Source organism: Eucalyptus grandis, chromosome 5, assembly GCF_016545825.1.
Source record: "Eucalyptus grandis isolate ANBG69807.140 chromosome 5, ASM1654582v1, whole genome shotgun sequence".
Taxonomy (NCBI): Eukaryota; Viridiplantae; Streptophyta; class Magnoliopsida; order Myrtales; family Myrtaceae; genus Eucalyptus; species Eucalyptus grandis.
The window spans coordinates 52751680-52777675 of record NC_052616.1 but is presented as its reverse complement, the minus strand read 5'-3'; the positions used below and the strand labels follow the sequence as shown (position 1 = coordinate 52777675).

Here is a 25996-nt window from a genome sequence, read left to right as displayed (position 1 = left end):
ACAAGTTCATTGATTTTGTGTGCCGACATACACATTACAAACTGACATGTTGACATTTTGGCGCTGCATTTTTGTTGGTTCGGTCGTGGTTAATTAGGGGATCAGAAAAAAAAAAATTCTTCAATTGTATCATGCCATAATCGCATCTCATCTCGTAATTTCTAAATGAATAGACGCAACATAATACATGAAAAAAAAAAAAATAATATATATATGATCAACAACCTTGATCCAATAACCACCATCTTCAAAGAATCGATGTAAATCCTCGAGAATTTATTAATTCCTCAATCAATTAATTCTGGTCTAGTCAAGCATTTGCCCTTTTTCTTATATCTGTAAATTTCATGAACTGAATTCGTCAACGTCCCGTCCCATTTAATGGGACTACTTCTTTCCTTAAAATGGTCGTCTTGATCAATCAAATTTACTTTTGTCAAAAAAAAAAAAGATCAATCAAATTTACTTCATTTCTACTTTTTTTTCTTTAATTAGCTTGTCATAGGAGCATTTATTTTCTGAGAAAAGATAAACTACTATTTTCTCTATCTGAAGCCTCCTCTCTTGATGAATCAAAAAGTACATCATCCTCTACTTAATGCTTGGATTTAAATAATTGTTATGGATAAAGGTGCGTCTTCTTTCTTCTTTTAAACATATACTTTGAGTGGTCCTAAGCAAGACCTTAAAAGGCTTCCCATTTCAATGGATTCCTTTTCGGGTGAAAAGGGGTTGATCCCACAGGGCTCTCCGCCACAACCTCCTTCGGGGGGTTAGGATCCCACCCTAAATTCCCGCAACGCCTTCCCTAATGAAATACCTGGGCGTGGACCGTGGTACAGGAAAATCATAAACTTTAAATCAGTTTGTTTTCTTGCATACTTGTTGGGTAGGCTTAAAGCTACTATTTATTCAATCTAACCAATAACAAAACAAACTAATAAAAGATCACGTTTTTCCAATTGAAAATCGAAATTGTTATAGTTTGAGTTGAAAATGGGTCACAAATCAGATCAAATCATCCTATAGATACTCTTAGATTTCGATTTAGTCAAAGGCATATCTTTTATATGTATGTTGATACAAGAAGATTTTGTAAGGTATTACGTTTTGAAGACAACTCAAAATAGTTACATTAAGCGAATCCAACCTCAAATCGGCAGTTTCCCGATACACAACTTCTCAATTATTTTATCAGTTTAAGGTTCTCTTAGGCCTGGCAATTACTCAAACATGGATTGTTCATGAGACTTGAGAATGACTATATAATCATCACCACTTCAAGTGAGACAACTATATGAAGTCACGAATTAAATCAAATAAAAAAGAACATGAGTATAATCTTTCACTGAGCAAAAATTGATAGGTACATGATGCCATACCCATAGGAAAAAATCAGGTTAGGATGTCAAGTCCAAAATCATGAAATCTCAACTCTTTTTTTTTTTTAAATATTTAGTATGTTTAGTACAAATGTGGCTGTGTTATAGTTCTATTGTGCTACGTCAAAACATATGCGTCTCTAATTGTATGATTGAGTTATTATGATTTTATTTCTTTTCTTTTTTTCTCTTCACCCTGAAGTAAGTAAAAGGACAAGAAGGCTTAACTGATGTAAAAACAGATAAAGGTTTAAAAACACAAATTTATTCAAACATATCTCACTTTTGACCCAATAGCTACTTACATACCTCTATCTGAATGAATATTATTCACATACCTCTAAGTAAAAGCCCACATTAAAATAACCAAATTTCTCTTCTTGCATACTCATTTTAGCATTTTATACAGGGTTTCGGTAATTTGGTTTTTAAATTGGTTTTGAGTGCTATGGGTGAGCGTGAGAATTTCGCATTTGGGATGGACATAGGGACTAGGGTTTAATTAATGCAAAGGTGCAAAGTGGCCTTCAAAAGTAAAATTCAGATATGTACGTGATATTTGTAATAGTAGAGGTGTGAAAGTGGTTCTTGGGTAAAAAATGAGGTGTGGTGTAGCTATTTTCCACATAAGAATTTAGGTAATTATTAAACAAAAACAGGACGGTATCTACATCAAATCATCAAATCATTTCAAATTCCAATAAAATTCGACCTTAGATTGTCAAGATCATGGAGAAGTTTAACCGTGAGATTTTCCTTCTCGAGATCTTTTTCAAAATTGATTTTCCTTTTTCTTTCTAAACTGACACCATATAAAACTATTTCCCTAAAGCGATTTTTTTTTTTTTTTTTCGCTTATCTTTTGCCGGCATATTTATCTTTTGATCACTTTCTTTATTTTAGTTCTCAACACCGCCAATGAATAGTTTCTTGACGTGACCCAAGTAAAGCTAGCATAGTCAAAAAAAAACCCTTTTAAAAAAAAATGATAGCACTATCCAAGAAAATTATATTTGGAAGAAGAAAGTACTTCAAGAAGAAGGAGTTAAAGTCCCAGTCAAAGGAAAGAGAGCAGCTTCTCCCATAAGATTTGATGCCCTTGTGCCCTGCTCTCCGATAAGATTTTGATGCACGGTACACTGCATCTTTAAATATGGAAGCAAACAAACCGACCTTCAAAAGACAAAAAACAAGCCGCAAAACCAGGACATTTTAAGGTAGGAAACTTGAAACGAGTGTTGCCATAAATACAGTCCATTAGGAGTAGCATAGCATGGGATATGGAGCAGCGTTTGATCTTCTCTCGCAAGACGATCTCTTATTGTCATCGCTGTTCGACGAAAGCGAAGACCATCGGCATCAGAAGACGGTGACTCCTCAAGTATCGGACCCTGAGTATGCCCAGGAGCTGCAGTTTCAGGAGGTTTTAGAACTCTCCTGTGTGATGAGCATGAATCCTGCAAAAAGAGATACTGGGTCTTCTAGTTCTTCAGTGGTCGTGACTGAGGCGAACCTTAACCCAGGTCAAGTGAAAATCATAGACCCGGTTGAGATGGGTGTTCGAGAAGATGGTGGTGAGTCGTCAGAGAGCTTCTGTGAGATTTGTGCAGAGAGAAAAGAGGCCGATGAGATGTTCAGGATCAGGACCGCGTGTTCTCACGCCTTTTGCTCTCTCTGCATAAGCAGGCATGTGGAGACCAAAGTCCTGGACAACGTGACCACCATCAAATGCCCAGGATTGGAGTGTGAGGGTGTCCTAGAAATTGATTCCTGCAGGCAAATCCTCCCTGAGAATGTTCTCTCCGTGTGGGAGAAATCGCTGTGCGAGGCGATGTTTCACGAGTTGGAGAAGTTCTATTGCCCTTTCAAGAACTGCTCGGCCCTTCTGATCAAGGACTGTGATGATGGGAAGGTGATTAGGGAGTGCGAGTGCCCATATTGCCATAGGCTGTTCTGTGCCGAGTGTTCCGTGCCGTGGCACGCCGGCGTGTCGTGTGAGGAGTTTCAGTCGCTGAATGAGGATGAGAGAGGGAGGGAGGATCTCATTGTGAGGGAGCTTGCGAAGGAGAAGAAATGGGGGAGATGCCCCAAATGCAAATTTTACGTGGAGAGGACTCAGGGTTGTCCTCACATCACTTGCAGGTTTGTGATACTGTTCCCTGGAAAAATAATCACTGGGGTAGCGAACTATTTATCTAGGAAATATCAAGAAGCTTGACACAGTATATAGCTTCTTGGTCGAGATTTTTCTGAAAACCTAGAGATGTCACAGAGCTGTTGCTTGTGCGTGATTGATGAAATGGAGATAACGGGGGATCCTCCATTTTTCAGAGGAATTGTATTTGATTGTGGCTTTCAAAATTGAAATGACTTAAAAGGCAAATGAACACTGATAATGTGTGCAAGGTCTCAGCGTTTTTATCAAATTGTTTTGGTTAAAATGCTTTTGAATACAGAGTGTGAAAGCTTCATGACTAGGCAATGTTCAGTCTGTAGTTTGATAATCAGGCATGAGATGTTTGATATATCATCAAGCACCGTCTTGGTTCTAAGTCTTTCTATTAGAAGCACTGTGGCCACTTTGCTTAATTTGGTACTGATTATTTTGCAGGTTAGTTTTTCATTATGAATCCTGCGGCAGAGTTAGCGGTACCTAATTTTGTGAATGTTCAATTGTTCTGTTGTGGGCTATATAGTTTTAAGAATAGAAATCATTATACTATGGGCAGTTACCAGATTGTGGGTCCTCAATTATTTATGGTAAATGAACAGTTGTTCCATGTTGGCTTGCAATTACAGGTGCCAGTTTCAGTTTTGCTATGGATGTGGATCAGAATGGACTCAATCTCATGGTGGTTGCGCAAGAAACTAAGGAGCAAAAGGCATGGAATAGAAGGCCTAACCATGTAGTGTGATCAATTGCATTTGAATTTATGGTTGATTAGAACTTATGGTACAGAAGAGAAACAACATGATCAAGGTTTTTGGTGAAGCTCCATATAGTATATGGGTTGCACCTACTCTGCGCTTTTTCTTTTGGTATGCTTTCTTCAAGTTTGAGCTTCCGGTTATCTGATGATATTTTTTTTTAGGAATATCACTGAACGATCATTCGATACAACTCACAGTGACAAATGTTGATCAATTTATCAGCAGATATGTCTAATCCAAACGGTTCTAGTTTGCTTTCCCACTTCAACCTTGTGGCTTGTTTGAATTTTTCCTTATTTTCAACAAAAGTGACTGTGCCTTGTGCTTTTTATGAGTTTATTTTGCTGCTTGATGTTTCCATGCACACAAAGTAGAATCATTTGCTCTTCCATAAAGCACTAGAAGTAACTGAAGGTGTGGTCACTTGGACAGGCTTTCCTGAGATCTGTCTGTCTGGGTTTTTATAAGAATTGTGCCATCTCTCCAAAATTTGTTGGCGTTTTTGCCTATTGTCAGGGTTTGGACCATGCTCTTTGCAGCCCTGCCTCAATATCTCGTCTCCAATAGACATTGTTCGTACTAAAGTTTGTTACTCATTGATAGAGAAAACTGTTTTTCATTCACTAGAGCCTACCCAAAAAAAGAAAATTATAAATTAGCTACTCCTTTCAGCAGAAGATGCTGAGCTAATATCTTATGTTGACAGCTTGAAAAAGAATCACTTTCTTGACTAAAATATTACCTTTTCACACTGCTAATTGCTTATGCCTCCTCTTTTTGCCTATTCAAGTTGTATCATATATCAATTTCTCAAGACCAAAGTAGATCAGAAAGAGAATGAGTTAGATAGGTCTGCATCCTTCCCCATTCTCAGAAGAACAACTTTATCGATAGTGTTAAAGGCTCTTGCACATTGTTACTTATAAACCAAGATGTGTGTATATCATCAGTCCAAAACATCAAGAATCCAAACTCATGATAGTTTAATACTTGCTCGTGGCATGAAAGAAGTTGAAGTTTGGCATGTCTCAGGTTTCAATGCTAAACATGCATATGATATTCGATAGATGATGGTGCGAATATGTTGGAAACTAATGGTGTAAGCTGGCCTCTAAGAGACTGATGTGTGTAGTGGTCCTCATATTCTGATAGCAAAAGCTGAAAACAGTTGCTCTTCATATAGCTGAGGGAGATGACAAAAGGAAAATGTCAGCTCGCAATATTGCTTATGCTTTGTCTTCTTTTGACTTTGCAAGTGCGTCTTTCCTTTGCATGATTCGTAAATTTCAAAGGACTAGGAATCTTTATGTGTCCGCTACTGCATTTAATAATAATTTTTAGATCGATTTTTCCTTTTTCCGACACTAGAATGCTTCTGGGTGAATCTAAAGACTTGTTTTATTTTCTTCCTTATAGCTTCAATCCTTCTCATTTTAGCGTTCTTATGACCTGTCCAATTAAAAAATCACAGTGCTCACCGGAATAACGGGAAATGAGTTGTCAGTACCGGTTTTTGCTCGTAATTTTTTTTCTTGAATATGAATTATGTTCATCCCATCCACCAAGAATTGGTAGACATGATTACCAGTTTCACTAAGCAACGTTCTTTACCATGTTACGACCGATAAGTGGTGACAAACGAACCACCAAGAAAAGGAGCAAAAAAATTACTACAATAATATCAGAAGGGTTGATACTACAACGGTCATGCTCGTTGCGTCCTTGCTAGTTGGGCATCTTTAATCACCTGCACAGAAACTCATATGATCGGTAATCATATGAGTTTTGTGATGTATGTTGTTATTCACACTTTTCAATTATGTAAATCTAGCTATGATACCTTTAGCGAATTCAAGGTTAATTAATAAGGGCCATTACTATTTGTACTTGCAAGATCGGCAATGTTTGAATAGAACTGATAATCACAGTACATCAAGTTGCAACCAGACCCAAAGATCTCCCGCCCTTTTTTGTTCCCAATCGAAGTAGAAAATGCCACCATTTGAATGTCGAAACACTTTGCACAATCGGACTTGCTTAGGTCTTTTCCTACTATTTCTAACATCCAGAATAGCAACTTGGAGCAACAGATGGGATTTCATAGTCAGTTTCATTGAACAACCCCATCGAAAGTCCATTAACTTTTCCAAAGAAAGTCTCATGTGAATAGCTCAGGAAACACCAACTGCATTTCAGAAAAGCATTTTCTGATTTAGTCGTAATTGAGTGGATTGACTGATATATCAGTTCTCAAGAAAAGACAAAAAAATAAAAAAATAAAAAAAGCGTGGACTACTGTGAAATATGTTGGTATCCCAGTCAAAAATCTTGGAGACTAAAACCTAAAACTCAAAAGCGACTGGACCATGTGAAATCGCAGCGTCAAAATGTTTCTGAAGAAGATATGCAACTCAGATTGCCAGGGGCTCGAGACTTAAGAGGGAGAAGTGACTTCAAGCGAGAGAGTGAATATATGGATATAGGACGAAATGAGTAAGAATTCGGAGTTGATCTCACATTACTTCTACTAGTCCCTACTAAGTTTACCTTTTCTTTCATCAAGTTTGCAAAGTATGTCAACAAAGTTGAAAATCAACCACACCTATGCCCGATGTGGTGACCTGTTTGCTCTTTAGACACTCGTGCTGTGCCTCTACAATGGCATTGTTGCTGCAGTTGGCACAATCATTCACTGAGAGATCGCCTCTACATTGGACAACGCCATAAACTTTGCTTGAGCCTTGTACGGCGGTGCTCTTGTAAAAGCTGCCATGAAGAGGCACATTTGCCGCCGGAGAAGTCAATGGATCGTTAAGACCAGTCCGGAAGGGCCTCTCACCGGTGGTTTTGTCAGATTGCAAGCAAGACTCACCCGCAATGTAATCCGAATTGGCATAGGAAAGACTATATGATCATGATAATATCAGAGCTGATGGTGAAATCTTGAGTATTGGTTGCACATTGAAAGTTCTCGTATTAGCTGGTGATTTTCAGATCATGAATATGACCCCGATGACGAATTGATCTTGAAATGGCTTCAGGTCAAGGAAGATCGTTCCCGGAATGTTTTGTTACACAATGTCTGAAGTCAACTCTATTCTAAGCATTATTAGTCTAATGGATTTTAAGCTTTCAACGGTTGAAGCTATGAAGGTTCCTGCTTTGACGAGTTAGGTGCGTGTGTAGTTGCTCAAAAGTCAACCCAACTGACTTGCAACTTCCTATTTTGCGCTAGCTGCCTATAATAGCACTGATCTATACAATCTGTATACAAAAGATCTTATTCGATAAACCCGTGAAAGTTTGCACATCATTTAGGACATCAGTGCTAAAAAGTTGAACTTGCTATACCCAACATTGTTGTTTTAGTATTGTTTTGGGAGGAGAGAGGGGGCAAAACTCTTGACTGTCTTTTCCCTTTACAAATGCAAAACATGTGGATGCGACAGTAACATTAGCAATTCATAATGACGTGATGCATGATACCATGAATATGGATCACTGATTTTTTGTCCCAAACCAACCCAACAATCTCTGATGTATAACTCATACCAACTCCAAGTCGAATAAGTTGCCTAATCAATCGAGAATATTTAATCTTAAAATGATATTTCATACATCACAATGTCCTGTTGCAAGAGGCAACCAAAGTATCCTAATCAGGATTTATCAGGAATAAATCAGTTTCTCTCAAAACATCATCCAATGCCCCAATGTCATTTCTTTCGTACACATTACAACATAGCCATGCTCCCCTATCCTGGGGAGAAATGAAGATGAAATTCCTCCAAATACAAATTCTTCTACTACAAGTTCTTCAATGTGGCACATCTAAAAGTTCAATGGCATTCAGCCATAACTCAATCGAGAATCTGCAGAACGTATGGCTGTATGGCGGCGAGGAACACCAATTTCACATGCATTTACTCTGGCCGCGAACCGAAGAGAACAAAGTGACTCACCAACGGAAGAAGACTCAGGAGAGATGTTAACAAACATCAACGTTTTGGAGTCTCCACCCAAACATGGCTGATTCAGACATAATTAGAATTTACAGTCTTAAGATATATCAAATCACAAGAAATTCATATGTATTGTGACAATGCAATATCAACACAGCAATTTATCATGATAGGCTGTTGCATTTTTTTTTTTTTTAAAGGTACAAGTGAGATCCAAATGATGAAGAGAAAAACGGGAAAAGAAAATATACCTGAAGAAGAGTTGTCAGCTTTGAGTTTCTAAAGGGAACATGGTCCTCTCTCTTTGCTAGGGCGAATATAACATCGCTCAGGCATGATAAACTTTTATTGATTGCCTAATTGGCATTTGGAAACAAAGAATTAGGCGCAACAATCAGGCAAAATAGGAAGCACCATAGTAAAAGCTACTACTATACAACCATACCTGAGTTTCTTTCAACCTGTCTCCCGTTGCCCCACTTCTTGAGAGCCGCTCACTTCCAGCAAGATCAATAAGGTTCAGCACACCTTGCACTTGTTGTTCAGTGTTCTAGAGACAAGTGCATAAATCAAAAATTTGGTGGTACAGCCGAAAGAACATATCAAAAATAGTGTAGTATAATAGGTGAACAAAACAACACAGTACCAAACTTATTTCTACCTCATTCACTCCAGATATCCGCAATGTAAAAACTGAGTGACTTCTTGATGACTGTTCATTCATTAGTGTCTTTCCCACAGACCTGAAGAAACAAAAGACCAATTTTACTTGGCATTGGAAGATAAAAAGCCATGTATAAAAGTGACAAAACAACGACAATTTGGGTAAGTTAAATGAGCTATCAAACTCGTTGAACCACATTAAGCTAAAAAAATGACAAATTCTAATACCATAGGATGTAGAAAATCTCTTGCTACTGCCTAATACCATCATTGACGTCTAAATCAACAAAAACTCACCTGCTTTGTGCAGCCTGCTCCAAAAGCAAGGTAATTTCTTGGATACTGCATACATCAACAATGGTGAGATCAGGTACATAGGCATTTCCATTTGCGTCATGTTTGATTGTGTACTGTTTTCCACTAACACCGCTTTCACCACGCGTCATATCCGAGGGATTACTTCGATTTGGCAACAGCAAATCACGAATGGTTTCATTGTATATCTCCAACATCGAAGCCTAAATTGCACCTCCATATTAGTCAATTTGCAAAAAAGATGCAAAAGAAAAAGAATATATAATAATCAGATATATACTTGTAATTTATACTTCCATCCTTGGGCTGAAAGAACTTGGCTAGTCTGAAATATTTGCTCCAAAGAACGCGGGATCAACCCTTTCTGTTTTGGAGCATCAGGTTTACCCAACATGGTATAGGTTTTACCTGAGCCTGTTTGACCATATGCAAATATACAAACCTGCGAAGTTAAGTGGAATTCTTTAAATGCAATACTACTCTTAAGATAGAGAGATTTCATTTATTTTTCAGCTATTGACTTTTAATTACCTAATTGAACTAAAGCACAATACTTACGACAGCCAAACATAGCTCCATTTGCAACAAATCAAGTAAAAGAAAGAAACTAGGAGAATGTGCAGTTAGGATAAATTCTGCATCTTTTTTTCAAAAGCTTCAAGAAAATTCTTCTCCACATAATCAAAGAAACTACACACAAATATCACCTTATAACCATCGAGGGCGCTCTGGACCAATTGTGATATCTCAACAAAAACATCTTGCTGAGAAGCCTCATGAGAGAAGACTTTGTCAAATGTAAATGGATACTTTTGTCCACCTTGTCATAACATGAATGGATATTAGATATTTATTCAAGTCAAACTAAAGAAGATTAAAGAGAAATTTATAGCCAGGAAAAATATTCAACATGCAGCTAGATTTGGTTCGTCAAGCAAACAGGATGTCGAATAAATCTTCTCTAGCTTATAGAAAATATTCTTTACCACTTTGAAGTAATTCAATCCCTCGACCAAGAGTTTCCGTCGATGTTGGATATGAAATGACTGTTTCTGTTCCAGAACCATCATCCGAGAACATTGGACGGACTCGGCAAAACACCCTAATATTCCCTTTTAGTTCCTGAAGTAACCAAAATCTTAGTACATAACTCCCATATATGTTATTATGTGCTATTAAAGAAGATGCTTACCAAAATGGTGTTATGTAATTTTTTTCTTAGCTGTTCTCCTTCACTAAGTTGAAGCTCTGCATTTTCTAAGCGTTCTTGCAATTCAACTATAGTCCTCTTCTGCTCATCAAACTGCACCTTTGTTTCTATACTGGATAAATCAGCCATCTGAAGGAAAGAGAACAAGTACCAATTTCTAAGATCTACTGATAGAGAAACACCACTCAGGAATATATTAGAAAATATTACCTTCAATTTTTCATTTGCAGCAGCAAGCTGGTGCTGCAAAATTCGTATTTGCTCCAGCTGAGAGGAACATGTTTCCTATAATAGATAAAGCAAAACTTACATCAATATCTTTTCAAAGAAAAGTACGAATCCAAATAGGAAACATGGTTTTCCAAAAACCTGCAACGCATTGGACTTTATCGTCAAGTTATCCAGCTCCATGAAAGATTTGCCCGTTTTTTCTCTAAATTTCAATAAGTCAGCTGTTAAGGCCTGAACTTCTGAAACCTGGCGATCACGATCTTCTCTCACCCTATGCAATTCTTCTCGAAGGCATTTGACTTCATTGACAAGTGATTCCTTTAGCCTAACAGCCTCATCCACTGAAGCCTGTAAGATATAAGAAAATTAGAGGCACTAACAATTATATGCTCAAAACGTATTCCCATTCATAAGAATTATTTGGTCCGCTCAGGAAAAGAAAATGGTAAAAAATACTTTAATGGTCTCTAGCAGCTGGCATTGACACAGTGAAAATGTCTTCACAAAAAGCAGCAAAGGTGCAGATTTTTCACTAGATTCTGCCGTATAAAAATATACATGCCTGGAAAAAATAATGAAGCTAGTCTAGTCCCAACAAAATGCACATGCATATTAGTATTCTTTTCCAAGTTGGACAAGCATGCATCCAAATAGAATATTAGCTTCAATACATTAACTATTGGTTTGTTGAGCAACAAGAAGAGGACCAAAAAAAAATGAAGTAAAGTCTATCCACATGGATTGCATTGACTCCATATTGCTACCATCTACCACGTAGTGACATTCAAGTTCCCAAAAGAATGACAAAAAAGCTAGGCATTCTATGCATCAAAGAGCAAATGAATAGCAAAATATAATTTGAAAAGTAGAAAGACAGTACTCTGGATGAAGTGAGTTGCTCTTGGAGTGTATTGTAATGACCCCTTAACGTACTAAGGTTTTCTACAATTGCCAATTTCTCCTTTTCCACTTTTTTTAGTGACTCATTGGCTGTTGACAATTCTGTTTGAAGTTTACTGTTGTACTGCTGTAAACTTGTGTTGTACTCTTGCAATCTCTTGTACATATCTTTCTGAGAAGCAATCTACATCATTTACAACAAATAAAACGAAATTAGTGGCTGATAGAACATAATTGACTGGACAGTGTAAGACAAATAGCATTCACTAAAAGCATTTGATCTTACCTGGTGATCAGCAGCCAATTTCTCTTGTTCAGCTTTCTTAAGATCTTCTGACAGCAAGCCCTGTACCTTTTCAGAAGCAATCCTTGCTTCCTTTTCTTTCATATGGCAATTAATTGCATCCTAACAGCCATAACCACGAAGAATTAGGGTAAGAAGTCGTGGACAACTATTGAAACATGTTTTAAGTCAGACAACTACATAAAAAGAAGCCTTACCATTTTCTCTGCTGATTCTTTTGCGAGTTTCTCTTGTAAAGAAGAGTTATCATTTCTTAATTGAGCAAGAACTTCATTAAGCTCACCCAGCTTCTTTTCCATCTCAAACTCTACACACATACAAATTTATCTATGTCAATAAGCATACTATAGTCACAAATGATCCACACGATAAGTGATCCACTATCGAATGCGACAGAACTTGCAACAACACTTTTATTTCATAATCAACATGACACTTGTGCATCATTCGATGAAGTTTATTGGCATGTGATGATGGAGCTTCCCATCACACAAGATAAAGACTTTTCCCAAACGGTAGCTACTCTAAATTACCATTATACAAAAGCAATGAAGGGAATTGACTAGAATAAGATACAGCAACAGATAGATATGTATTCTTTTGAATTGTTTCCATCCTCTATTGTTATATCGAGTGGCCATTTTCTAACTATAATCTCATAAACACTTCAAAATCATCTAAGCATGTCAGTATACTTACATATGTGTGGTTTAGCTATATTTTGAAACAATTTCTACATCAAAAATTATTTTAAAAGCAAGACATCAAGGTGCTCTGTAGTGTGCAAATTCATATGCAAATTTAAGGTAGTGGGTCCATAAGTTAATCAATTTAGTGTGAATTAGAGGTTGTTGAACCTCAAACCAATCAAACGCGTTCCAGTTGACAAACTGCTAATATCTTCTTCTATTCGATGTTAAAATTGTAAATAGTGCTGGTACCTTTGACAAGCACTGAACACATCTTGTCATGAATGTGCATACTTAAGAGGGAGTGTTCCTCTTGCATACACGGTCGACCAGAAAAAATTATGCAAGTTTCTTTTGTCAATAGTACCATATTTACTCCATGATGTGTAACTATCATGGAGTACATATGGTTCTGTGATTGTGGAAAATACATAAATCCATGTCAAAGTGTTACTTCAGCTCCAAGAAAATTAGTTTCATCAAAGGACAGAAAGAAATTAGAATCAAAGAAAAGAATTTTACCGGTATCCGTGCATTTCTTCTCTGCAGATTCCAATGAATTTCGCAATCTCTCCTGCTCGAGGAGGTGGCCTTCATCAACTCGTTGGAACCACTTAACACAAAGCCTTAGTCTCTTATTATGATCAGTCAGATATTCCAATTTACCCTGTCAAAGGAGAGAAAATAAGAAATTGAATACTTGGTAAGAAAAATTTTCAGAAGTGAACACAACCTTGAGGTCAAACTTCTTGGTCTTCGGCTTCTCGTTCAACAATGTCTCTACTTCTTCTTTCGTGAACTCCACAGGGATATTCTCTGAACCCTCTGCACTCGCCGTTTCTCCAGTGGAGGTTACATCTTGCCTGTTGCTCACCTCAGAGAAAGCCTGCCGTGCACGGCTAGAGCTTGTCGGACCAGTTGCTCTCGCCGCACCTATTCGCCTGCGTTTGTCCAAAGGGATTTCTACCAAAGCACCCTTCTTCTAGAAACCCAAAACACAGTTAAATTAACATACATCAAAAGCCAGAACAATCAAAACCGAGCATGTATCTTGTCAAATATAATTCTGTCAAGAGGGTTTTGGAGAGGCTTCATTGCATTTCAAGGGCATGTTACTCTCCGTTAGCATCCCACACAGCTGGATAATAACACATTTATGAAAATGTTCGGCGCACCTCAAAGCAATCCCTTATTCATGTTTCAATTGTTTATTTTCCGCAAGAGATTAGCATATCAAGCCGAACAATAGTCGTGGCAAGGCAAACCATGCTTCCATACATATAGAACACCGTAAATCAGACATGTGAACATACTCCCAATTACGTTGCATGAAGATGCAAATTAAGCACCTTATGAATGGACAAAAAAATTAGGACAGAGGATGCTTATGGACGAATTATAAGGCCGTGTTTTTCACTTCTAGACCAAGTTGCAGAAAAACCCATCATTCCGAGAGCAACATGTTGGTGTCGGGAAGAAACCCAACAGTGGCTACATAACGAAGATGCCGGTCAACCCAACAAAGCGCAAAACACATCAGAAACGCGTCCAATTTCGATGCGCCGTCGAGTCCGTAGATGAAACCACGATGGAAAAACAGAGAAAAGGGGCCGAATCAAAAACGGCCCCGAAAGCCGGGGGGGACCGATGCTTACGGCGTTGGGGCTGCGAGGCTGCCTGTTCTGGTTGCGCGACGACATCGAGCTCGATCGGAGAGCTCGAGGGCAGCCGGGTTCGATGCGGCCGGGGGGAGCCAACCGGGGAGCCGGATTCCGCCGACCCAGATGCTGGAACTGGAGCTCACACGGCGAGAGGTGGATTCCCGAGACGAATTCGAAGGTGGGTTTGGAGAACAGAGCGCTGCGCGCAGAGACACGGAGAGGGAGGGAGAGAGAGAGAGAGAGAGAGGGTAGGGACGAGGGGAGCGCGAGATTGAATTCGAAATTTTTTGAAATGAGATCGAGAGAGGTTAACGTTGGAGAGCGCGTTAGCCTCTATTTTGGGCCTGGTTGGGCCTGATTGGGCCTCCAATTTTCCGGATGGGCCCTCGGCCCAGACACGAGGCCCGTAAAGTTCGGGTCCACATCTTCGGTTTCCAGGTGATCTTGAAATCGGATCGAATTTAGGGGTGCCAAAACCAAAACCAAAACCAATCGAATTTAAGTGATCGATTCAGATCTGATATACTCTAGTGTATCCGACTCGAGAAAAAAATTCTTCTATTTGTTGATGAAATTATTGAACCGAAGGGCTTAGAATTTATCTTATAAACTAGACCGACTCATCAATAAATTGCAATTTCAAATGCCCTTTTTATTTCAATGGATAAAATGAAAGAAGTGGAATATGAGGTGGCGAGTCACTTTCACATGTTGGATGCATGGAAATGAAATTGGGCAGAAAGGAATTTATACGGTATGTAATCTAATGTGTATTCGACTTTATTTGGTTTCCTTAGTTTGATTCGGCATATAAAGAATGGAATGAGTGGATCCGAAACTATATATATCGTACATCCCTAATTTGCTGACTAAAATGAAATTGGAGGCGGTTTCAAACCTAAATGATCCACTTATATATATGACAACGAGTAACGACGAACTTGACAAATTTTATTGCCAGCTGATATTGTTTTGGAGCAACAAACCGACTGCGATGACCTGCAGCCGGAGGCAATGGAGTTACGTCCTTGATAATTTTGTGGCTGTGAAATTGGTGAAGTGGAATCTCAATAATAACTATAGTTAGGTAGTCCAATTCTGATTTTCTTAAGGATCCTATTTTACATGGAATTCAAATCCACATCACTTGGAGATATCATTGTTTTCAAATTATTAACTTTTCTATACTTGTAATAAATTTGTAAATTATTTAACGTGTCAAGAAGTTACTTGTTAAAAGCAAAGCATACTAAGATAGGTGAATTGAGTAAATAGTGACATCAACTTCTAGATAGCCAAACGTTTATACTAGCGATATCGAGTTATCAAAAGGTCAATGACATGCTCATAGATTCTTTTTTATTTAATTATGGTCAAATTCATGGTAAAATAAATTATCAAGTGACCTGCCAAGATCAAGATTTTGCATATGAATTGAGATAAACCTTTCTTTTAATAATTCGAAACATTTCAAAATTTCATCTCCGCCACCTTATGAAATTCCTGAATCGGTTTTTACATGTTGCTTTTTTTATATTTGTATGTTATTTTTTTAATAAATTTTAATTTCGTACATCTTTTAAACTGATTAAAAAGCATACTCGTGTGAAACGCAATATTTTGTAATTAAGGTAAAAGGTTTGTGAATTCTAACTCGAGCACAGCCCATAATTTCATCAACCAAAAACAAAAGGGCTTGCATATTTTTTTCTTTAAATTTTGCTAAGTGTGACCCTGGTTTTTCTTTCTAAAAGACAAATTATAACGGAATATATCTATAAAAGAGTTGACCAGGCAATTAAACCGCATAAACGCGATGCGACGGATCCCACATTCAAATTGCGTCTCACATGAAGAATTGGAAAAAATGTCTTTACTATTATATCATATATGTACCTAAAGTACAAGGTAGCGGACATTAGCTAGAATAAATGCAACAAAATGACATTCTTAAGCTACAGCCTTTATCATGGAAAGATAAAATCATCTATATATATAAAATAAAAATAAAAATGAGTATCAACTTTGGGAAATCTCGCCACACTAGAGTACAAGAATAGTTAGACTGTTCTTGATGTAATTAAGAGTGATTTTTAAAGTTGCTTTGATGTTGAGAAATATTTTCTCCAACATGCCACCACGAGAGAGGCACTCCATCACAAATACCAATTTTGGACCGTGATGAATAAACCATTGTTGTGCAAGAGCCTTTCTCGGTGCATCTACAAGGTGATCATGAGTAGAGATGTGAGACACTTTGTAATAGGCCTTTGTCAACCAGGTTGCAAACAAGGGATGATCAATGGCAATGTGTTTCTTCTTGAAGTGAAAAACAGGATTAGCGCACACATGAGTAGCACCAATGTTTTCACAATGAATACTAGGTATGGTCAAAGAAGATACTCCAATCTCATGCATGAGAAATTGAACCCATGTGAGCTTAGAAACTATTGCAAGAACAATGCTGTTCTCGGTTTCGATGAATGAAGAAGCAACATATTGTCATTTTCAAGAGCACCATGATATAGGATTTTGGCCAATATAAAATGCAAATGGTTGCAAACTTATAGTCATTTGGATTGCTTGCCCAATGAGTATTAGAGAATGCATGAAGTGATAGATGAGCTATTTTGCAAGCACAAGCCAAGATTGATAGTCCCTTTGAGATAACATAAGCCACATCTAATAGCATTCGAATGTAATTCGGTTGGTTGATGCATGCACTAAAAGAGTTAGTTGACCACATAACCGATATCATACCTTGTGAATGCAAGATAACGAGGAGCACCAAGAATCTTCATATATTTAGGGCGCGTTTGGTTGTGTTTATTTAAAAATTGTTCCAGGGGAACGTAAATAGAAAAAAGTATTTCTTCCTAACAATTTTTGAACAAAAATACGCGTTTGGTAAACTTGTTCCGGGAATAAAAAATAAACGAAACATGTTTGGTAAATTTGGATAATTTTTTTATTTCTTTTATTTTTTCTATTTTTTTCTTTTTTCTTTTCATTTTTTTTTTCTTCTTTTGGCGGCGACCGGCCGGGCGAGGGCCGAGCTCGCCCGGGCGGGCGGCGCGGCTCGCCGGGCCACCGCCCGGCGAGGCCGAGGCTCGCCGCCGGGGCGAGCTCGGCCTCGCCGCCCGGGCGAGCTCGAGGCCGGATCTGGGCGAGATCGAGCTCGCCCCGCCGGCGCGAGGTCGGCCTCGCCTTGATCCGGCGAGGCGCGGCCTCGCCGGCCACCGCCAGTGAGGCCGAGGCTCGCCGGCCGCCGGGCGAGCTCGACCTCGCCGGATCTGGGCGAGATCGAGCTCGCCCCCGTGTCGGCGCGAGGCCGACCCTCGCCCGCCTACGGCGAGCCTCGGCCTCGTCGGGACGGCGAGCGTCGGCCTCGCCGGGGGCCGCGAGCCTCGCCGTGGCCGGGCGAGGCCGCGCCCCTCGTCGGCCGGGTCGCCGACCATGGCCGAGGCCGGCGACCGGCCAAAAGAAAGAAGAACAAAAATAAGAGAAAAAAAAAAAAAAAAAAGTGTTTCGATTTGTGTTCGAAACAAGAAACACAAAATTTGTGTTTCTTGTTTCGTTTTTTTTTGTTCCCAGAACAAAAAAAGAAATTTCTGTTCCTGGGAACAAACAGGGTGCAACCATCCGGCCCTTAGTTGCATCTATATGAGATGATCAATTAACACCTCAACTCCCAATAAGTAATGTAGATCCCTAGACCCTTCAGTGAAAAATTAGCTACAAGAGCTTTCACAAACTTTTGCAAAAAAATTGCATCACTTCATCTACCTAAACTAAAAAATAAGCAATGATGTCATCATTCCTATATATAAAAAGTGAGGAAACTAATTTGAATGGATGAATCCAAAATGAGATGACAAAAAAATTGAGTGCTCAATACCACAAGAGAGATGCATGCTTAATACCATAAATAGCATTTTTCAATCAACATGTGTAATTAAGATGTGACTGATCGACAAAACCCGATGGTTGATGCATATAGACTTCATCAATAAGAGTGCCATGAGAAGCATCGTCAACATCCAATTGTAGAAGGGGCCAACTGTTTGGTAAAGTCAAACAAATGATGACTAGTATTATGGTAGTTTTAACAGCTGGACTAAACGAATGATCATAGATGTGTTATCATAGTCAAATTCCGACCTTTCATGGAATCCCTTGGTGATAAGTCGTGCCTTGTATCTAGTTATGGTACCATTTGCATTTCACTTGACTCAAAATATCTACTTGCAACCAATGATATATCACGAGGTTCAAGTGACACAAGTTGTCATGTATCATTTCGGAGAACTACATTAAATGCCCCTTGAGATTCATGATGCATGAACGTGTCCTGTTGGTAAATATATGCAAAAGTTTCTACCAAGCCCTGTGTGTTGTTTTGGTAGAAGCAATAAGAGGCACAATTAGTCCAAAGTCGAAGCTATGATTGCATTAAGTGATAGTTGATCTTGGTGTACCCAATGAGATCAATTAATGATTGTTTTGCCATCATTAGGAATGGTGCTAAATAGAGACTATATGGTCCTATCTACATATCCTATTATATCTTAGCCTTGGAACAGAGAATTAAACTAAGCCAGCCATGAAGGATAACGCATCGATATTAATTTGAGAGGTAGTTGCATAGCTACATTGATCAACACAAGCATGGTGGTCTTATTTGAAAATGGGCCATTGACTATCATGGAAGGTTTTTGAGGATTCTTCTACCATTGAAAAATAAAATATGCTTGTGAGTAGTAGACTCTAATACCATGAAGAGTTGGACAAGATGCCACGTATCGTTATATCTTCCGGGTAATTAATTATGTATAGAAAGACATTAGCTAGAATAGATGTAATAAAATAACTTTCCAAAGTCACAACTTCTATATTTGTTTAGATAAAATCTTCTATACAAAGATATATAAAATTAGTTTGTCATTTTGGAAGCTCTTGCTACATTTGCCAATAGTACAAGAATTGCTTAAATCGTCTTGATATGATTGAAAACAATTTTCGGAATTGCTTTGCTATCGAGAGATATTTTTCTCCACTATTGCAAAGTAGTAACATTTGCATATATATGAGGATTGGTCGAGTAAAAGTTTTGAGTATACTATACTATAAAAATATTGAGGAAATAAAGCTGTACACAAGCGACTCAATAAACATAAAATAAAAAAATAAAAAAATTGTAGAGATAAGTTTTTTTTTCCCCTCTTAAATATCCATTAAAAAAATAAATAAATAAGAGTGCCAAGTGATTTGTAACATATTTCCTGAAATATAAATACCCAAAGGGACAAACAATTCGATCGAAACTCGAACGCTCCCCTGCTCAACGCCGCCGGATCGCCCCATCTCTCCCTCCAATGGAGTCTCCGCCGGCGTCACCAGCGCCGGAAGACGAAGCATCTGAGGTGACACAAGCCCATGAAGAAGACAGAGATGCAGACCCAGAAGAAGAAGAAGAAGAAGAAGATTACGATGAAGAAGAGACGGCCAAATCCCGAGACGGGACGAGGGCCAAGAAGGGTCCCGATCTGATGAGGAAATACTGGAGCAAGGCCGACGAATTGCGGCTCCTGAGGCGACTGCTCGAGTTCTCCGCGCGGAAGAAGGAGAACCCAGTCTACGATTGGGGCGACATCTACAAATTCATTAGCCGCGACCTCGAGATCTTCTACACGAAGCATCAGGTGAGGAATAAAGTGTACACCTTGAAGAGCAAGTACAGGGACTGGGTCAGGCTGGGCAAGAAGAAGCAGGGCATGTCCCCGGATGAACTGGCCGCGTACAGATTGTCGAGGAAACTGTGGCGCGACGAGGTGAAGGGCGAGTCGAGCGGGAGAAGTAATGGCGATGGTAAGGCTGAGAGGGGTGATAGGACGGCTTTGGCTGCGCTGAAGGCGGAACTGCTCGTGTTCGACAGAATGCCTGAAGGAATGGGCTCTGGGTTCTTGAGCGAGGTTAAGAGGTTTGGTGCTGTTGGAGTCGATGAGGAATTTCTGAGGGCTGGGTTGGGCTTGATCGAGAGGGAGAAAAGGGCCGAGCTGGAGGAGAGATGGAGGAAGTTGCAAATGGCTGAACTGGCAGCTCTGGCGGAGCGGGCTGAATTGATCGGTCTTGTGGCGGAGGCGATTCTGGAGGCTTATGAATGAAGAAAGCGCTGAGTGTAATGCTCAGGTGGATTTTTTTTTTTTTTTTTTGGTGCTGCCTATGATGACCTAGAATGGAGAAAATTAGGGTAGAGAGAGAGATGTCATTTTTTGGGGTGAAGCTTGCGGTTGCTGTTGCTTCATTAGGTGTATATGAGTTGCCAACTTTGCCAGTAAATGCTTGTCTAATGGGACTTCTTTGGTGTCTTTAATCAGAGTCCTGGATATTGAGTTTATGTGGCGTGAAAGAGGCCTGCATAGTGCATGTTTTTGAAACTTATGCTGGTTCTTTGCCTGCTTTTGTATATACCCAATGCAGCAAGAACTTTGGTTGTCACCATCTTATTGATGATCAATTTGGTTTCCATGTTTTTCAGATACTGTTTTGCTTGACCAGGCATGACACAGAGTGCGGCATGATAGCTATAGTATCATTTAATCTGTTAATGTTCATATAAAGTACACGTTTGCTGGTTGCCAAATGTTATTTGCAGTCTTCCTCATTGCTTCTAGTTGACACTGACAGCTTGGCAAGCTAGTGTTATTTGAAGTTGCATCACCTTCCCATGAGTTCATAACCTCAAATTCGTAGTTGTTCCATGGTTCCATTTTCATGTTCGTTCTTAGCCCAAATTTGTTTGTTGCCCATAGAAGTGGAATGCATACTAATCTTGAAGTTTCACTCCGGTGCATCTGTTCTGGCAGACTTACTGTTTCACTTCCTGAAATGCATCTTCCTCCAATCTTTATTGGTTGACACACAGTTAAGTATATAGCTGCTCCGCGTCCTATGCGAAGAAACTAGGCAGTGAGGTTGCTAAGTTCACTTTTGGTTTGTTTTGTTCTTGAATTAAAAATGATTTCTTTTTCTGTTTAAGAGAGAGTTGAATTGAAATTGTCGACCTGCTTGGTTTTTATCCACATGCTGTCACAAACCAGATTTGCATTATCTTGATATTACTCCCAATTTTGATGAGATATATTAGCTGATGGGTTGATCTTTTCAATTATGTGAGAGAGGGTAAACATGATAAATTTTGTGAAATTTGAACTGCAAACAGCAAGTATCACAAATTGGGTTCTTAGATAGGATGACAGGCTGCTCCGTGTTGTGGACTTTTGAGTGGGTTGACTTTAAGTAAAAGCTTTAATGGTTTGGTCCTGCCTTCCCAGTTCCCAGCATCGATAATTTGTCGTTTAGTTAATCAACAAAACAGCTCTGGGTTTTCGTAGTGAAGGGTTTGGTACTCCATTGGAGCAGGCTGAAGTAAGAACTCAAATTGATTCGGGCTAGTAGTCACTGTAAATAATTTATGATGTCTCAAGTAAACTATGCTGGATCTTCTGCCAACAGAAAACTAGGCTAGAATTGCTGGATCAATGTTTTAGTAGAAGCGGTCAAATGAATTGTTTGAGCTCTGGATGGTCAGGGATTGTATTGATTTTCTCTCATAAAATTGGGAGATGGATTTTGAAAACAGTGCTAATAACTGATGGTTTTACCATCAGCAGTTTTCACTTCCTGAAATTTCTTATTTGGCTTCAGCTCTACTATATTTCCTTCCTCATTTCTCTTATATGTATAATGCCCAATCAATGGATATCAGCAGGAGACCTACTCGCCAAACAAGCACGTCTCTTTCACCGATGCCTAGGCGTGAGCACCCTTGTGAACTGAGCGGGCTTGGTTTGGGATGAGATTGTTTGTGTCTGTGTTTTTGACGACCAAAAAGAATAGTTTGCACTTTGCGCATTCAAGCTATTATAGGAACGCCGAAGGGCAAAAATGTGATGGAAAATCAGATATGCAGTGTCAACTGTGCTGCAACTTGAGCGCAGGAGGGCTATGAGAGTAGGATGAGGCAATGAGTAGAGATGGAAATTCTGCCTTGATCTGTTTTAGAGCCATTAGAGGAAAATTTTCTTCAAGTATACGTGGCGATTATGTTCCCTTTAGAAAGAGACTTAATAAGGAAACATTTCCACTTGAGGCTTGATGTCCCTTCAAAGATTCAACGAAATTGCACTAACATAAACGATGTTTCAGCTCACCGGTTATACTTGGGGAGAAGCTGTTGCTGTGAGATTTTCTTCTGGGATTTAGTGAGCCATTCCTAGTGTTGTCAAGACAATCTTGCCGAAACTCTTCGCCAGATCTATTTAGGCCTTCAAGAGGCTATTGCTTCGGAATCTTGGGGAAAGTCCGTGCAAAATTGCCCCGATAGAGAGCTGTGCCATGTTGCCGATTTGTGCTTACATCTCATGTTTTCTGCATAAATATTGAGTTGGTTCTGCAGGTGCGTTCCTTGGAAGTATGTGGTAACTGGGTTGAGGAAATTAGGACATTTGAGTATAGTTGTCTAGGCGAAGTGAGAATATTGAGTGATCTGCAACATGCATGCATAGTGGAAATGTACGGGCATCAGATTTCCTCTCCAGCGGGTCACTTCTGCGGATGCAAATCCTGAGCGTCGTATGTGGCGTTCTGCAATTCACATGGAATATGTGAAATTAATAACAGGTGTAAATTATAAGCAGAGGACAGAAATTCTGTTGTTAGATTTTCATCTGAGATTTTGCAAGCCATTCCTAGTGTTGTTAAGATGATCTTGCTGAAACTCTTTGCCGGTTCCATTAAGTCTTCAAGAGGCTATTGCTTCGGAATCTTGTCGATACCCATTATTCAGGGAAGTCTATGCGAAATTGCCCTGATAGAGAGCTGTGCTATGTCATGGTTTGTGGTTACAGGATTGAAATGCCATCTAGGAATTCAGTTCCCTGGTACAAATGCTCATTTTGTTTCAGGTTCATTCTAGGGAGGTGCTTGACAAGAGCTTCTTGGCGCAGCAAAATTTCTCATGACATCGTCCTTTTCCCTATCTTGGGTATGTAGTGGACAAAAACAAGGATGACAAAAGGAGGAGGAAACTGGAACTTGGCCAACTTAACGTAACAAGACAGTAACGCCATCAACAGTAGATTCCCTGGGGCAAATTACAATCAATTCGGATCATTTACTCTTAATGAAAGTAATATCGAAACCCAAAAAACATTCTCACATCCATGGAGGTCAGAGCATCGCTCGTGATGGTCGGAATGGTGGATGTGGCAGTGGAGACTGGAGAGTGAGGACTATTATACAATTTAATCCTAAACTTTTTTAAAGATTTCCCTTCTTCCCTCGACTGGCCATTGTCCGACCTTAGGTGAGGGTAGTCACTGGCCATCAACATGGCCTGACAATGACTGACAGAGGGAAAAAAGAAAAATGAGTTCATAAAATTAAAAAGAATTCTAAAACTTTTCCACGTCTAAGTTAACTATGCCACATAGTACGGTTGGTGCTAACTGGAATGCCATGTCAAAGAATTCCATCCAAAATTAATCAAAATGACTAAATTGACAAATTGTTAAGATGTTGATAACTAAATTGATAAATCATTAAAAGGTTTCCTCTTGGGAAAGGAGTGGGGTCAAACAAGCTCTTCCAACAAAAAAATTGGACACAATTGAAAGATTTAGAATTTAATTAGCAACTGTACAATAAGTTTAGAATTATTCAGGGAAATTTTTTTTCTTGAATAGTGTGGAGATGATAGACCATAGAGTTTAGATGGAGACTGGACATGTGAACTTGAAGAATAAAGATAAAAGTAGGGAAAATATCACCAAAAATCCAAAACTTTTTTTTTGTGACATGAAAAACTCCAAATTTTGCCAACTATGACACATTTACCAAAAAAAAAAATTTGTGATATAAAAAATTTGAACTTGTATTTGTGTGACACATTTATCTTTAAATTATATGGCATTTTGGTTTTTTGCTTTTCTTTTTCTTTTTTCTTTTTCTTCACTCTTCCCTCCGCTGGCCATGGCGAAGGGAAGTCGGAGTCAGGTAAGGGTTACCCTTGCCTGGTCTGGGGAGGGCCGCTTGATGCTTGCCCTTGCTAGATCTGGCAAGGGAGGCCCTTGCCTCGTCTAGGCAAGGGAAGTCGGAGTCAAAGTCGAGGGCAGCCCTCGCTTGACTCCGGCTTCCCTTTGCCATCGCTAGCGGAGGAAAGAGAGAAGAAGAAAAAAAAAGAAAAAGGAAAAGGAAAAACATAAAAAAAAATAAGACGAAAATGTCATTGATGGGGTAAATATGTTACACTTTGAGGTAAATTTATCACTTTAGATAAAGTTTGGGGTTTTTGGTGGTCTTTTCCCATAAAAGTAAACCCTTTCGATATCCTTTTTCCCCTTGCCTTGAAGGCAAATGCAAGGCATAGGCTTATTTATGAAATGAAAAAAAATTGAACACATAGTAAATGAATTTAAGAATAAGTTAAATCAAAGGATTTAAGATTAGATTTTTTTTTTTTTAAGCATGCAAGATTGATTGAAAGAAAACCTTGACAATATCCGACACAATTAGGTAATGGTAAATTTGAGTAACTACTTGTAAAATTTAAATGAAAGTTGGTAATCTGTCAATCAAATGGATAATTGAGTAATTGTCTGAAAAAAGGTGGTATGAGTAAATTCAAATACGAGTTGAGCAGTTGCTTGACATGTACTGATATCTAATTACTAAGAGATTTTTGAAAGCCTGCTTTAGAGGTGCTTGTTAAATAACAAATTAATGAATCTTTTTACTATTTCCAATGTTTTGACTTTTCTCGCCTTTCATGTTATTTCCTATGAAGTATGCTTAATAGCTATCTTATGCACACTACCTGACATGACTCACTACCATAACCATTTTTAAAGAGTGATCGATTTTAGAATGGATAAGTTCCTACCTTAAAATTGGAAATAGGATCAAATAGGGTCAATTCTTAGTCACTCTAAATCAGTGGTGTTTTTTTTTTTTTTTTTTTGTTTCTTCCACATTATAATACTTACACAGTGCATTATAATGGTGTATACTAGATACATAATTGCTTAAGTACACTAGAGGTTGTTATGATGTATAATAACAATTTGAACATTGCCTTTTTAATTGAATCCCATCTCCACAAGCACAAAATCTACATAGACTACTTGATACTTAACAAGACAAGCGTTTTTACAATTGTGGATGGAAAATTAGGATGAAGAATGGCTTATAGGTGTGAAAGTTTGAGAACTAAAAGGTGAGAGCGAGAGTTAAAAGAGGCTATTAGGATTTTGCTTTTGCCCCAAATGCAGCTTTAATTTTACAGAAAAAGTAAAAAAAATAAAGACAAGGCATACTAGCCCAATCTAGTTCTGCACAAGAACTTGGAACTGGACTAGTTATTTCCAATTTCCATGGTAACTACTTGAAACTGGTTAGTCCAATCCAATTCCCAAAGCTCAATTAAGATCAATGCTCACTCCTAACCATTTTTACCACCACAACTTATCATGCACTAGTATTGTTTATTGTGATTTTTATATAAAGTGTCATAACACATGAAAACTTAAATATATTTTCAATGAATGGCTAAAACTCAATATGTGAAAGTTAGCAATCACAAGTTACATGAGAAATGTTTTCTTGATGAATCGTGTAAAATCCCATCTATGGTGGACACTCACAACGAGTGTTTTTCCTCTTTTTAGTTTGGAGACTTGTGACGTTTTG

General features: G+C 38.7%; 3 protein-coding genes across 4 annotated transcripts; 2 read left to right on the top strand and 1 right to left on the bottom strand.

Annotated features, from left to right (window-relative positions):
• The first annotated feature begins 2447 nt into the window (after positions 1-2447).
• LOC104445474 (probable E3 ubiquitin-protein ligase RNF217) lies at positions 2448-4652 on the top strand. Of its 2 annotated transcripts, XM_039312454.1 has the most exons (3): positions 2448-3524; positions 4182-4288; positions 4475-4652. In XM_039312454.1, the coding sequence occupies exons 1-2, from the start codon at positions 2656-2658 to the stop codon at positions 4252-4254; spliced, it is 942 nt and encodes a 313-aa protein (XP_039168388.1). In that variant the 5' UTR covers positions 2448-2655; the 3' UTR covers positions 4255-4288; positions 4475-4652. The 2 variants fall into 2 exon arrangements, with proteins under 2 accessions (XP_039168388.1, XP_010057683.2); XM_010059381.3 differs by having other exon boundaries at positions 4182-4652.
• A 3232-nt stretch (positions 4653-7884) lies between these two features.
• LOC104445475 (kinesin-like protein KIN-14C) lies at positions 7885-14525 on the bottom strand. The gene is made up of 17 exons (XM_010059382.3): positions 14243-14525; positions 13321-13569; positions 13110-13254; positions 12096-12205; positions 11881-12000; positions 11575-11778; positions 10833-11042; positions 10674-10748; positions 10446-10592; positions 10240-10375; positions 9961-10073; positions 9534-9695; positions 9236-9456; positions 8937-9018; positions 8721-8825; positions 8527-8631; positions 7885-8342 (listed from the first exon to the last, which is right to left on the bottom strand). The coding sequence occupies exons 1-17, from the start codon at positions 14285-14287 to the stop codon at positions 8163-8165; spliced, it is 2409 nt and encodes an 802-aa protein (XP_010057684.2). The 5' UTR covers positions 14288-14525; the 3' UTR covers positions 7885-8162.
• Positions 14526-19623: 5098 nt separating this feature from the next.
• Positions 19624-20412, top strand: LOC104447391 (probable transcription factor At1g61730). The gene has a single exon (XM_010061130.2). It carries the CDS (start codon positions 19624-19626, stop codon positions 20410-20412), a length of 789 nt encoding a protein of 262 aa, XP_010059432.2.
• Positions 20413-25996: the final 5584 nt, after the last annotated feature.